At 38.3% G+C, this 13,558-nt stretch overlaps 2 protein-coding genes across 16 annotated transcripts in view; both read left to right on the top strand.

Annotated features, from left to right (window-relative positions):
* Window positions 1-13,558, top strand: part of MYO9A (myosin IXA) — a 341,194-nt gene that overhangs the window by 165,194 nt on the left and 162,442 nt on the right. For 14 of the 15 annotated variants that reach the window (XM_036243152.1, XM_036243160.1, XM_036243103.1 and 11 more), the window contains one exon: window positions 1,153-1,272. The exons of the other annotated variant lie outside the window; for it this stretch is intronic. In XM_036243152.1, the coding sequence (XP_036099045.1) occupies window positions 1,153-1,272 (120 nt within the window). The remainder of the gene's footprint in view (window positions 1-1,152; window positions 1,273-13,558) is intronic. 15 annotated transcript variants of the gene reach the window in all.
* LOC118638410 (adenylate kinase 7-like) lies at window positions 3,199-10,346 on the top strand. The gene is given in 2 exon segments (XM_036274220.1): window positions 3,199-3,237; window positions 9,288-10,346. Coding segments are annotated over 2 exon segments (1,098 nt in total).

Here is a 13,558-nt window from a genome sequence, read left to right as displayed (position 1 = left end):
CTAAGTCTAGAGATATTCTCTAAGTGAAAGATACTTAAGTCCCCCAAACCTAGAAAACCTGTATTCTCTCTCTCTTTTTTTTTTTATCCTCACCTGAGGACATTCTTTTCCATTTTTTGTTCAGATAGAGTGGGAGGAAGAGAGAGGAAGAGGAGAGGAAGAGAGAGAGAGAAAGAGAGAGAGAGAGAGAGAAACATCGATGTGAAAGGGACACATCGAGTGGCTGCCACCTGCACGACCAACCAGGACCGGGGACAAACTACAATCGAGGTATGTGCCCTTAGCGGGAACCGAACCTGGGTCTCTCTGGACCGCAGGCCGACGCTCTAACCACTGAGCAAAACCGGCCAGGGCCCATATTCTCTTTTAAATTCATTTATTGTTAATATTTATGGTACTGAAACTCCCTGTCCCCACTCCAGCCCCCTTATTGCTTGAGTGATTTGCTGTTTCCGTGGCACTAATCTGGGGCTTTGGTCCTTACTTAAAAGTACTGTCTTCCCTTTCCTCCCAGTAGTTGATTCTGCTTTACTTTATAATAAGTGGTGGTTAGGTACAGATTTTTCATCTTGTTTTTAGATTATAAATACAGAAGTGCTGCTGGATTTTCCTGCTCTATTGTGCTTTCTTCCTACTTTTTCAACATTGACACACTTGTTGGAATTCCTACAAGTGTTGTTAATTGTAAGATTCGTAACAGAATTGTTTAACTTTCAGTAATTTGTTTTGGTAAATTTCTCTTTGGGGTTTATCAGTGTTTCTTGCATTGTTGCCAACTATATGCTAATTATAGTTCAGACCTGATAAAAATGAGTCCATTAAAAAATAAAAAACGAAACCATACCAATTGTTTTTTTAAATTTCCCTAGTTTTAAATTAGAAAATTTTAGTATGTTATTAACACACAATACTTTTAGTACTGAAAAAAATATTTTGAATACCTAAAATGGACCTTTATTTTTTTACTGTTAATTGTTGTGTAATTTCCTCAAATTAATTGGAAAAATCATTTACCTTTAACCCCGATCACTTGTTAAATTTTTATATACTCTTAAGATAGTTGGCAGCATTGTCCTTGCTTCTCTATTGGTTTGGGCTTATATAATGTCTTTTTCTTTTCTCCATTTTTTTGTTTTTCTTTTGCTTCCTAAGGACATGATGATACAGCGCCATGTGCAATTTTGAAAAGTATGGATAGTTTTAGCTTTCTCCAACACCCAGTCCACCAGAGGAGCTTAGAGATTCTGCAGAGGTGCAAGGAAGAGAAGTACAGTAAGGCTGAAAATCCTGATAAACTCTGTGTCATCACATATCCATTTGGAAATGGAAACCAGGAGCATTCTACACCAGGGTGGGACATAAATTATATAGGCAATGTGACCTCCAGAATCCTTTAATCAGTCTGTCTCAGGATATTTTTAACAAAACTTTAGTTTTTTCTCTTAAAAATGTTGATATACCTGTTCTTTTTTAAAAAATATGTTTTTATTGATTTTTTTTAGAGAGAGAGATAGAAACATCGATGTGAGAGACAAACATTGATTGGCTGCGTCTTGCATGCCTCCCAAATGGGCATGTGCCCTGACCAGGAATCAAATCAGGACCTCTCAGTCCATGGTATGACGCTCAATCCACTGAGCCACACCTGCCAGGCAATATACCTGTTCTTTTAACTTGAATGTCTATTTGCCTGTGATCCTTGAGTTGTTAATTACACTTGGTTACAGACTGTGATTTGATTTTCATTTTTTGGCCTTAAAGTAGCTGAGTCATGGGTAAAAATGCATAGTGATTTTCTTTCCTGCTGACTTTTTTAAAAAAAACTTTATTGAAATCTAATTGAGATAAAATAAATTGCATGCAAAAGCATAGAATTTGGTAAGTTTTTACATCTATATGAACTTATGAAGTCATCACCACAATCAGGGTGATTAATAAACCCAACACTGCCAAACATTTCCTCTGCCCCTTTCTAATTCTGGCTGATTTTTATGCTTGTTTATGCTGAATTTCAACATCAGCACTATTACTTTAGTGTATCATTGCTAAATCTCATGTAGTTTGATTTCAGTCCTCTTATCAGACTTTCCTATGTCTGGTTTAGAGCAAAGCTACCACATTAATGTTTTGACTTAAGAGTGACAGAATCATACTGAGTGTTTTTTTTTTTTTTCCCTTAAATAAAATAGGTGTGAAAAGATGCCCTTGGTCTCCATTTCCTCTTTTCTATTTGTTATACTCATTCTGCATAAAAATGGGTTCTTTTGCCTGTTATGGGATTATAGTTATTTGTCTATTGATAGAGTGAGAATAAAGGGATACTATAGAATACTTAAAGCGTAACTCAGAAATTAACTCAGAAATTTGCATAAAACAGATCTAAATTATTTGCATTTTCTCTTCTGAGCTTTTTACAGTTCACTGATATATTTTGCTAATGTCCCAGTTTTGTGATTGAAATTCCATGAAATTTTGGTATCCAATTCCCAATGAATGGAATTCCTAAAAGCAAATGTTATCAGTTTTTTCTTCAGTTCTTCTTATTTAACTGTCTTGGTATAAGAAAATATGTAATTCGTTTGGAAAAACATTATTTAAAATATTTTCTCTCTTTGAAAGAAAAAAGGTAAGTATTTTATTTATAAAACGACATCCTTAAATGTCATTCTTAATTATTGCTCTTCTTTCTAAAAAGTATACAAGTCCTTATTCCATGTATCCATCTTTCTAAAAAATCTTTCAATCCATGAACATTATTTAAAACTGTCTATAGATCTTTTGGGGGAGCTCAAATGAATTGTTTTTAACTTTTAAATAATTGCGAGTGGTTTATTTGCTTTGTTGATTTTCATGTCTGTCAGCCAGACAAAACTAGGCTTAATTGTGTTCCAGCTTAGTGTTGAAACATGTGGGCCCAAGACAGGAAATCACCAATTTCAGCATAGGCTGCATGAGGAAACTGTACATTTATCTGTGTTCATATGCAAATTTATTTCTACATTTGTGGAAGTTAGAGATTTTTCATTATTTTAGATAGTTTATTCCATTTTCCACTATAGTGCTAACAGTAATTAATATTTTATAATATATAAAATTATAAATTTATGTTCTAGAGATTACTTTTTTAAAAAATCAAGGGACTGCCAGCTTTAGATAATGGTAGATTGGTGAAGTGAATCAACCCTCCCTCAGGTAACAATGAAAAACCTGCAAAAAATTAAAAATAACTATTTGAAAGTACTGGAAAAAGACCCCAAAGATTAGAAGACCAAAAAAGAAGCAGAGACTTCCGGTCAAGATGGCGGGTAGGTAAACGCGGTATCACGTCCTCCCACAACCACATCAAAGTTACAACTAAACTACAGAGCAACCATCATTCAAAACCGCCTGACATCGAGCTGAATGGAAGTCCTACAACTACGGAATTAAAGCAGCAGCCACATCCAGACTGCCCATAAAGATTTGCATTTTCGAACCAAAAAATGGCGGCGGAGTGAACGGAGCTACACAGACCGTCTCCCGGAACCAAACTGGAATTACAACTATAACACAGACAAATCGACGGGAAAAACCAACAGAAAAGCAGCTTGCGAGAACCATACAATGAGGGACACTGACTTGATCCTGGTAGGATTGCGAAGGCGCGAGACTGGGCTGGAGCCCACGGTCGGCAGCTCGGCAGCGGCCTTATTGGGAGCAGCGCCCGCGGGTTACACTCCCAGGCGGCTCCACAGCGCAGAGCCGGGACAGAGGCTGAAACAGCCACAGCCACTCACCTTGGGCTCCGGCAGAGGGAGGGCGGACTGGACTGGAACTGTGTCGGGACACTCGGGGTTTGGAGGGTGCTCAGAGCTTTGGCTGAGTTGCTGCCACCCAGGACGGTGGCCACATTGCTCCTTCCCAGGGCTCTGAGGAGAGGCAGCAGCCCCTCCCTCGGAGATCCAACCCCACCCTGTGGGCCATTGAAGTGCTAATTGAGGCTCACTAACAACCAGCATCTGCCCCACCCTCGTGAAAGCCCCTTGGCTGAGCACCAGAGGGAGTTTTTCAATCAACTGACAACCCAAAACTCATCAAGTAACCCAGATTGCTAGCCTCCAGGCAAAAAGCTAGAGGATAAAAGTACCTTTCCTGGGCTGGCAACTTTAACCAGGAAATTAAGACTTGACAGTGGTGTTCAACATGGGTCCTCCCTCGCTCATCTAAACACAGGAGAGGGAGCCACAAACAGCAGAACACCAACACCCACAGGGAGAATTTGACAGGCTCCAAAGCCCACAGTGATAGCCAAAATGGTGAAACACAGAAACAGAAGCCAAATGAAAGAGCAAGAGACCTCCACCGAAGATGAGATCAATGTGGAGCAATTAGGCATGTTAACAGAGCTAGAATTCAGAGCCATGATCTTGAGGAAGCTGAACAGCATGAGTAAGGACATAGAGACACTGAAAATAAGCCAACTGGAAATTAAAAACCAACAAGGAGATAAAAAATGACATATCAGAAATGAAAAACACACTGGAAGGTTTAAAAAGCAGAGTAGAGGAAGCTGAGGACCGGATCAGTGAATTAGAAGACAGGGTAGAAAAAATCAACCAATCAGAAAAACAAAAGGAAAAAACTATTAAAAAACAGGAAGACAGCTTAAGAGAACTATGGGACAACTGGAAACGTAATAATATTCGCATCATAGGAGTCCCCGAAGAAGAAGAAAATGAGCAAAGGATAGAGAATATATTCAAAAAAATAGTGAGAGAAAACTTCCCTAATTTGGTGAAGGAAGAAGGCATTCAAGTTCAAGAAGCACAGAGAGTCCCAAGTAAGAAGAACCCAAACAGGCCCACACCAAGACACATAGTAATTCAAATGCAACAAATTAAAGACAAAGAGAGACTCGTAAAAGCAGCAAGAGATAAGCAACAGGTTACCTACAAAGGGAACCCCATAAGGCTCTCAGCTGACTTCTCACAAGAAACACTACAGGCCAGAAGAGAATGGCATGAAGTAATCAAAGTCATGAAAAACAAGAATCTGAATCCAAGACTACTCTACCCAGTAAGGCTATCATTCAAAATAGAAGATCAAATAAAGAGCTTCCCAGACAAAAAAAAAAAAAGGCTAAGGGAATACATTAGCACCAAACCAGCTCTGCAAGAAATGTTAAAAGGACTGCTGTAATTAGTAGAAGAAATAGGAAGAAAAACAGAACCAAACTAAACTAAAATGGCAATAAATAAGTACTTATCAATAATCACCTTAAACGTAAATGGATTGAATGCTCCCATAAAAAGACACAGAGTAGCTGATTGGATAAGAAAGCATGACTCATCTATATCTTGTTTATAAGAGACCCACCTCTCAACAAAAGACTCACATAGGTTGAAAGTGAAGGGATGGAAAAAAATTTTCCAAGCAAATGGAAAGCAAAAAAAAGCTGGGGTAGCAATTCTCATATCTGATAAAATAGATTTCAAAATGAAGACCATAACTAGAGACAAAGAAGGCCACTATATAATATTGAAAGGATCTATCCAACAGGAAGATATAACCTTGATAAACATATATGCACCCAATATAGGAGCACCAAAATATATTAAAAATCTTCTGGAGGACTTCCAAGGAGAAATCGACAACAATACAATCATAACAGGGGACTTCAACACCCCATTGACAGCACTGGATAGATCCTCTAGGCAAAAAATTAGCAAGGAAACAGAGACTCTAAATGAAGCACTAGACCAAATGGATTTAATAGATATCTACAGAGAATTACACCCCAAAACTACAGAATACACATTCTTCTCAAGTGCACGTGGGACATTCTCAAAGATAGACCACATGATAGGACACACACTAAATCTCTACAAGTTCAAGAAGATTGAAATCATATCAAGCATCTTCTCAGATCACAGTGGCATGAAACTAGAAATCAATTGCAACAAGAACATGCAAAGACATTTCAACACATGGAGGCTAAATAGCATGTTATTAAACAATGAATGGGTCACCGAGGAGATCAAGGAAGAAATTAAAAACTTCCTGGAAACCAATGAAAATGAACACACAACAACACAAAATGTATGGGATGCAGCGAAAGCAGTTCTGAGAGGGAAGTTCATAGCACTACAGGCCTACCTCAGAAAACAAGAAAAATTTCTAATTGACTGTCTAACCTCACAACTTAAAGAATTAGAAAGCAAACAAAAAGAAAACCCCAGAGCAAGTAGAAGGAAGGAAATAGTAAAGATCAGAGCAGAAATAAATGACATAGAGACCAAAAAAACAATTCAAAGGATCAATGAAACAAAGAGCTGGTTTTTCGAAAAGATAAACACGATTGATGGACCCTTAGCTAGACTCAACAAGAAACAAAGAGAGAGAACCCAAATACCCAAAATCAGAAATGAAAGAGGAGAAGTAACAACCAACACCACGGAAATACGAAAGATCGTTAACAACTTCTACGAACAACTATATGGCAACAAATTCGACAATCTAAATGAAATGGACAAATTTCTAGAAACACACAGTCTCCCAAAACTATTCCCGGAAGAGATAGAAAACCTTAACAGACCAATAACAACTAAGGAAATTGAAGAGGTAATCAAGACTCTCCCAGCAAACAAAAGCCCAGGCCCAGATGGCTTCACGGGGGAGTTTTACCGAACATTCAAAAAAGAACTAACACCCATTCTCCACAAACTCTTTCAAAAAATTCAAGAAGAAGGAAGACTTCCAAACACGTTCTATGAAGCCAGCATAATTCTAATTCCAAAACCAGAAAAAGACACTACAAAGAAAGAAAACTACAGGCCAATATCCCTGATGAACATAGACGCCAAAATCCTGAACAAAATATTAGCAAATCGGATCCAGAAATACATCAAAAAAATTATTCACCATGACCAAGTGGGATTCATTCCAGGGATGCAAGGCTGGTACAATATTCGCAAATCAATAAACGTGATACACCACATAAACAAAATGAAGAATAAAAATCACATGATCATATCAATAGATGCTGAACAGGCATTCGACAAAATCCAGCATCCATTTCTGATAAAAACGCTCAGCAATGTAGGAATAGAGGGATCATATCTCGACATAATAAAGGCCATATATGAAAGACCTACAGCCAACATCATACTCAATGGACAGAAACTAAAAACATTTCCATTAAGAACAGGAACAAGACAGGGATGTCCACTTTCGCCACTCTTATTTAACATTGTACTGGATGTCTTAGCAACAGCAATCAGACATGAAGAAAAAATAAAAGTGATCCAAATTGGAAAGGAGGAAGTGAAACTGTCATTATTTGCAGATGACATTATATTTACATAGAAAACCATAAAGACTCCATCAAAAATCTATTAGACTTAATAAATGAATTTGGCAAAGTAGCAGGATACAAAATTAACGTCAAGAAATCGACGGCATTCTTGTACACCAATGATGAACTCACAGAAAGAGAAACTGAAAAAACAATCCCATTTACCATCGCGCCAAAAAAATTACGATACCAAGGAATAAACTTAACCAAAGAAGTAAAGGACCTATTTGCAGAAAACTACACGTCATTGAAAAAAAGAAATAGAGGAAGATATAAAAAAGTGGAAGCACATACCCTGTTCATGGATTGGAAGAATTAACATCATTAAAATGTTCATAGTACCCAAAGCAATCTATAGATTCAATGCAATCCCCATCAAAATACCAACGACATATTTCAGAGAACTAGAACAAATACTTCAAAAATTCATATGGAACCAAAAAAGACCTCGAATAGCCACAGCAATCTTGAAAAAGAAGAACAAAGTAGGTGGGATCACAATACCAGATATCAGGTTATACTACAACGCGACTGTAACCAAAACAGCTTGGTACTGGCACAAGAACAGGCATATAGACCAGTGGAACAGAACTGAAAACCCAGAAATGGACCCAAGGCAATAACGCTCAATTAATATTTGACAAAGGTGGCAAGAGCATACAGTGGAGTAAAGACAGCCTCTTTAATAAATGGTGTTGGGAAAATTGGACAGCTACATGCAAAAAAATGAAACTAGACCATCAACTTACACCATACACAAAAATAAACCCGAAATGGATAAAAGACTTAAATGTGACCCGTGAATCCATAAAAATTCTAGAAGAAAATGTAGGCAACAAAATTTCGGACATCATACGGAGCAGAATTTTCATTGATACATCACCTAAGGCAACAGAAATAAAGGAGAAAATGAACACATGGGACTACATCAAACTAAAAAGCTTCTGCACAGCAAAAGAAACAATCATCAAAATGGAAAGGCAACCCACTGTATGGGAGAACATCATTGCCAATGATGTATCAGATAAGGGGTTAATCTCCAATATATATAGAGTGCTCATACAATTCCACAAAAGGAAGACAAAGAACCCAATTAAAAAATGGGCAGAGGAGCTGAATAGACACCTCTCCAAACATGACATACAAATGGCCAAAAGACATATGAAGAAATGCTCAACATCACTAATCATCAGAGAGATGCAAATTAAAACAACAATGAGGTATCACCTCACACCTGTCAGAATGGCCGCCCTCAACAAATCATCAAACAAGTGTTGGCGAGGGTGTGGAGAAAAGGGAACTCTAATACACTGCTGGTGGGAATGCAGACTGGTGCAGCCGTTATGGAAAACAATATGGTGTCACCTCAAAAAATTAAAAATTGATCTTCCATTTGACCCAGTGATCCCACTGCTGGGAATATACCCTAAGAAGCCTGAAACACCAATCAGGAAGAATATATGTACCCCCATGTTCATAGCAGCACTATTTACAATAGCTAAGATCTGGAAACAGCCCAAGTGTCCACCAGTAGACGAATGGATAAAAAAGCTGTGGTACATATACACAGTGGAGTACTATTCAGCGGTAAGAAAAAAAGATAAGCCAAGCAGAAAAAGACAAATACCATATGATCTCACTTATATACGGAATATAATGGACATAACAGTCTGAGGAATACAGTAGACCCAGACACATGGAAGTAGGGCACAGACTGACATCCCTTCGAAGAGGGGATGGGGTGGTGGGGTGGTGGCAAGAGATAAACCACAGAACTTATATGCATGTATGCATGACCAATGGACATGGACAACTAAGCCGGGGACGGGGCAGAGGTGGGGTGGGGTGGGGGGTGCCAATGGGGTAAAAAGGTAAAATATCTGTAACAAAAAAATAAATAAAAATTCATAAAAAAAAAAAAAAGAATGCAAGAACCCTAAAAAAAAAAAAAAAGATTTGCATTTTTGGCCCGGCTGCTGTGGGGAAATCCTGTATAGCTGAAGTGTTGACCAAGTACTACAAGCTCCATCACATTAAACTGAAGAACATCATTTCTGAAGCCATGGGAAAACTGGAGGCCACTGTGACACCTAAGTATGCCCCAGACGATGAAGGTGAAGATGAGGAGGAAGAGGACAGCGTGGAAGAGGCGCAGGAGTTCTTGGATGGCGTCAAAGAAAGCATGGAGCAGAACGCAGGCCAAGTGGAAGATCAATATGTAATTTGATTTGTGAAAGAAAAGCTAAAATCCATGCCTTGCAGGAATCAAGGTTACATTTTGGATGGATTCCCAGAGACCTATGACCAAGCCAAAGACCTGTTCATCCAAGACGACGAGGAAGAGGAGGAAGAAATGAAAGGCAAAATGTCTCCCTTTGATAAATTAATCATACTTGAATTTGTCTGTGCACTGGACGCCTCGGACGAGTTCCTGAAATTCCGGGTGATGAATCTCCCCGAGAGCGTTGTGGCAGGCACCCACTACAGCCAGGACCAGTGCCTCCGGGCTTTGAGCAACTACCGGGACATCAATACCGAAGATGAGACGGTCTTCAACTACTTTGATGAACTGGAAATCCACCCAGTACACACTGACGTAGGAAAACTTGAAGACACTCAGAACAGACTCGCTATCAAACAGCTCATCAAAGAGATTGGGGAGCCTCGCAATTATGGTTTAACGGAAGAGGAGAAGGCGGAAGAGGAGCGGACGTTTGCCGAGGAATGCATGACCAGGGAGGCCATAGAGGAAGCGAACCGGGAGCCCAGGGAAGCCACGGAGACAGCAGAGAAGATTGCTCGCTGGGAGGAGTGGAATAAACGACTAGAGGAAGTGAAAAGAGAAGAAACAGAATTCCTAGAGGCACAGTCTGCTGCCCTGAGGAACTATTTAATGACCTATGTGATGCCAATGCTCATGCAGGGTCTGAACGAGTGTTGTAGGGTCAGGCCAGAGGATCCTGTTGATTTTCTGGCAGAGTATCTCTTCAAGAACAATCCTGCAACACAGTGAAGCTGGAAAGACCTCGTGCCATAACCCTTTACAGAGCTAGAGATGACTTTGACATTTGATTTCAAAAACTGGTTTGAAATATGTTTTCCCAGTTTTTGGAGAGATTTTTTTCCCCCCTGCAAGCAAATATTTCATTAAATCATTATAAAAAGCTAAAAAAAAAAAAAAAAAAAAAAAAAAGAAGCAGAAACAAGAGGAGAGTCATTCTTTAAGTAGTGGGTAAGAATTTTGAATGTGTGGCTTTTTGCCCAAAGTATTTCCCAGTTCCCATAGCTCCACACTGGCTTTCGATGTCAGAGGACAAAGTTAAGAACTGGCAAGAAGCTTGGAATTTTGGAGGAAAAACCTGGAACTGAGAGAGCTGCCAAAGGGCTAAAACCCAAAGTTAGAATATAAATACTGCCAACCATACCTGACTGCTGTGGGTATACAGGAAAGAAAGACTGTAGGAGCCCTGTCAAAAAAGCACTGCAAACCATATAGGAGATAATCTTTGAAAGATGCAACTGCAGTGGGTAAGGCTTACTGCTTTTCTGACTAAGGGCTTTTTGTATCTGTGCATAGCTCCTGTGTTGGGAAAGCTGAATACTTACTGCCTTAGTTGGACTCCCATAAGTAGAGGAGAGAGAGAAAGAGGCAGAAAAATATTTGAAGAAATAATGGCTGAAAACTTTAATGTTTGGATTAAAAAAAAAACGAAAACAACTAGCTTAGAGATCCAAGAAGATCAGTGACTTAAGTAGAAGAAATACAAAATAAAACCACAACTAGGCACATTATAGGCAAATTGCTAAGTGCCAAAGATAAAGAGAAAACCTTTAAAACAGAAGAAACTGTGACATTAAATACAAGGGAATAATGATATGATTACCACTTGACTTCTCATTGAAAGCAGTGGAGGCTGAAAGATATCCAAAAATTATAATTAAAACAAAAACAAAACACAGCAAAACCCTCAAAGAAAAACAACTTTCAGGCAAATTTTCTGTATTTGTAGTTTGGAATAAGACAAGTTAACTGTCTGTTAGAAGAAAAGTTAACTATCTGGCCCTGGCTGTTTTGGCACAGCAGTTAGAACATCATTCCATGGACTGAAGGGTCTCGGGTTCGATTCCCGGTCAAGGGCACATACCTGAATTTCAGGTTTGATTCCCAGCTCCAGTCAGGGTTGTGTGTGAAGCAACCAATTGATGTATCTTTCTCACATTGATATTTCTCTTACCTTTCCCTCCTACTTTCTCTGTAAAAAAATTGCAATGGAAAAAAATATCCTTGGGTGAGAATTAACAGAAGGAAATAAATAAGTAAAAAAGGAACTTATGGAAAAAATATCCTTGGGTGAGAATTAACAGAAGGAAATAAATAAATAAAAAAGGAATTTCTGAAAAAAAAAATTAAGTATCTGTTAGAAGACAAATCAACAGTCATCAGAAGAACATAACAGAATCTAGTGGTGCTGCAAATTATTATCCACAGTGTCCAATTAACAGCAAAAGTATCCTTCAAAAATGAAGCTGAAATAAAGATGTTTTCAGATAAATAGAATCTGAGACTATTTGTCACCATAATATGTATTCTACAAGAAATGTTAATGGAAATTCTTTAGGCTGAAGGGAAATGACACCACCAGATGGTAACTTCATATAGTAGAGGGTGGTAAACTTTTTCTGCAAAGGGCCTCATGGTAAACATTACAAAGGGCCCTATAGTAAACCTTTGTAGATCATATGTTCTCTATTGAAACAACTCAGTTCTGTTGTTAAAGGAGCCATAGACAATATATAAATAAATGGGCAAGTCTATGTTCCAAAGAAACATTATTATGCACAGTAAAATTTAAATATATAATTTTCACATGTCAAAAAAATATTCTTCCATTGATTTTATTTTTCTTCAACCATTTAACAATATCAAAACCATCCTTATACAAAAATAGGTAGTGGGTTTGATTTGCCCTGTGGACTAATCCATGAATAAAGAAACCAGAAATAATAAATATGTATAAAAACAAATGACTATACATATTTTCTTTCCTTCTCTTAATTTTTTTTAAAAAAGATATGTGACTATTTAAGGCAAAAATTACTACAGTTCTGGTGGTTTAAAATGTGTCCACAAATTCTTTGCTATACCTTCCTTCAAAAGGCATGTGCTGTACTTAGTGACTCTCCAATAAGAAATGGAATGTGGCAGAAGTGAACTGTGAGCTTTGAGATCAAGACACAAAGCTATTGTGGCTCTTCCTCCTCCTTTTTGTTTCTGGTGCTCCCATATTTTCTCTGCAGTGACTATTCTCTGAGATTTGACAGGGAGGAAATTAGAGGAGTGGGGAGAAATTGGGGTTCTTGGTAGTATGAGATGCAGCCCCACTTCTGCAAAGGTGAGGAGCCCTGGAAAGGAGAAGGTATAAGATGGTAGGAGGAAGAGAAAGAGGGTAGAATAGAAAAACCTCATTTCAATTTGAACCCATATTTTTAAAAATGTATTTATTTATTTATTTATTTATTTATTTATTTATCTTCACCTGAGGACATTTTTCCATTTTTTTTATTCAGATAGAGCGGGAGGGAGAGAGAGGAAGAGAAAAAGAGAGAAACATTGATGTGAAAGGGACACATCGAGTGGCTGCCACCCACACGACCCAACCAGGGCCGGGGACAAACTGCAGCCAAGGTACATGCCCTTAGCAGGGACTGAACCCGGGTCTCTGTGGACAGCAGGCTGACGCTCTAACTGCTGAGCCAAACCAGCCAGGGCTGAACCCATACTTTTGACCTTCATTCTAGTCTTGGGACAATGGAGATGGTGATGTTCATGAAAATGATGAAGGGTCAGTAGTAGTCAGAAAAGGGCTGTGTGTGGGCTGGGCACTCCTAATGACTTCTACCTTGCTAACAGTGGCTGCCTTAATGTCCCTGACCTCAGGCTTTAGTTTAGTGTGGTTATACAAGTGATTGAAATTTAAAATATGCCATCTAACCAAAATGGACAGTTAACAACAGAAAGTTATCTGAGAAATTCTAATATATTTGGAAAATAAAAATGTGTAAATAACTCATGAGTTAAAAAAAAAATTCGTAAGGGAAACATCAAAGTATTTGATCTGAATGATAATAGAAACAACATATTACATCTTGTGTAATGCAATTGAAGTGCTTAGAAATAAATGGCTAGCTTTAAATCTTTATATTAGAAATAATAAGGTCAGAATA

Source organism: Molossus molossus, unplaced genomic scaffold, assembly GCF_014108415.1.
Source record: "Molossus molossus isolate mMolMol1 unplaced genomic scaffold, mMolMol1.p scaffold_m16_p_1, whole genome shotgun sequence".
Classification (NCBI taxonomy): domain Eukaryota; kingdom Metazoa; phylum Chordata; class Mammalia; order Chiroptera; family Molossidae; genus Molossus; species Molossus molossus.
This window is presented reverse-complemented; position numbering and strand designations above follow the sequence as displayed.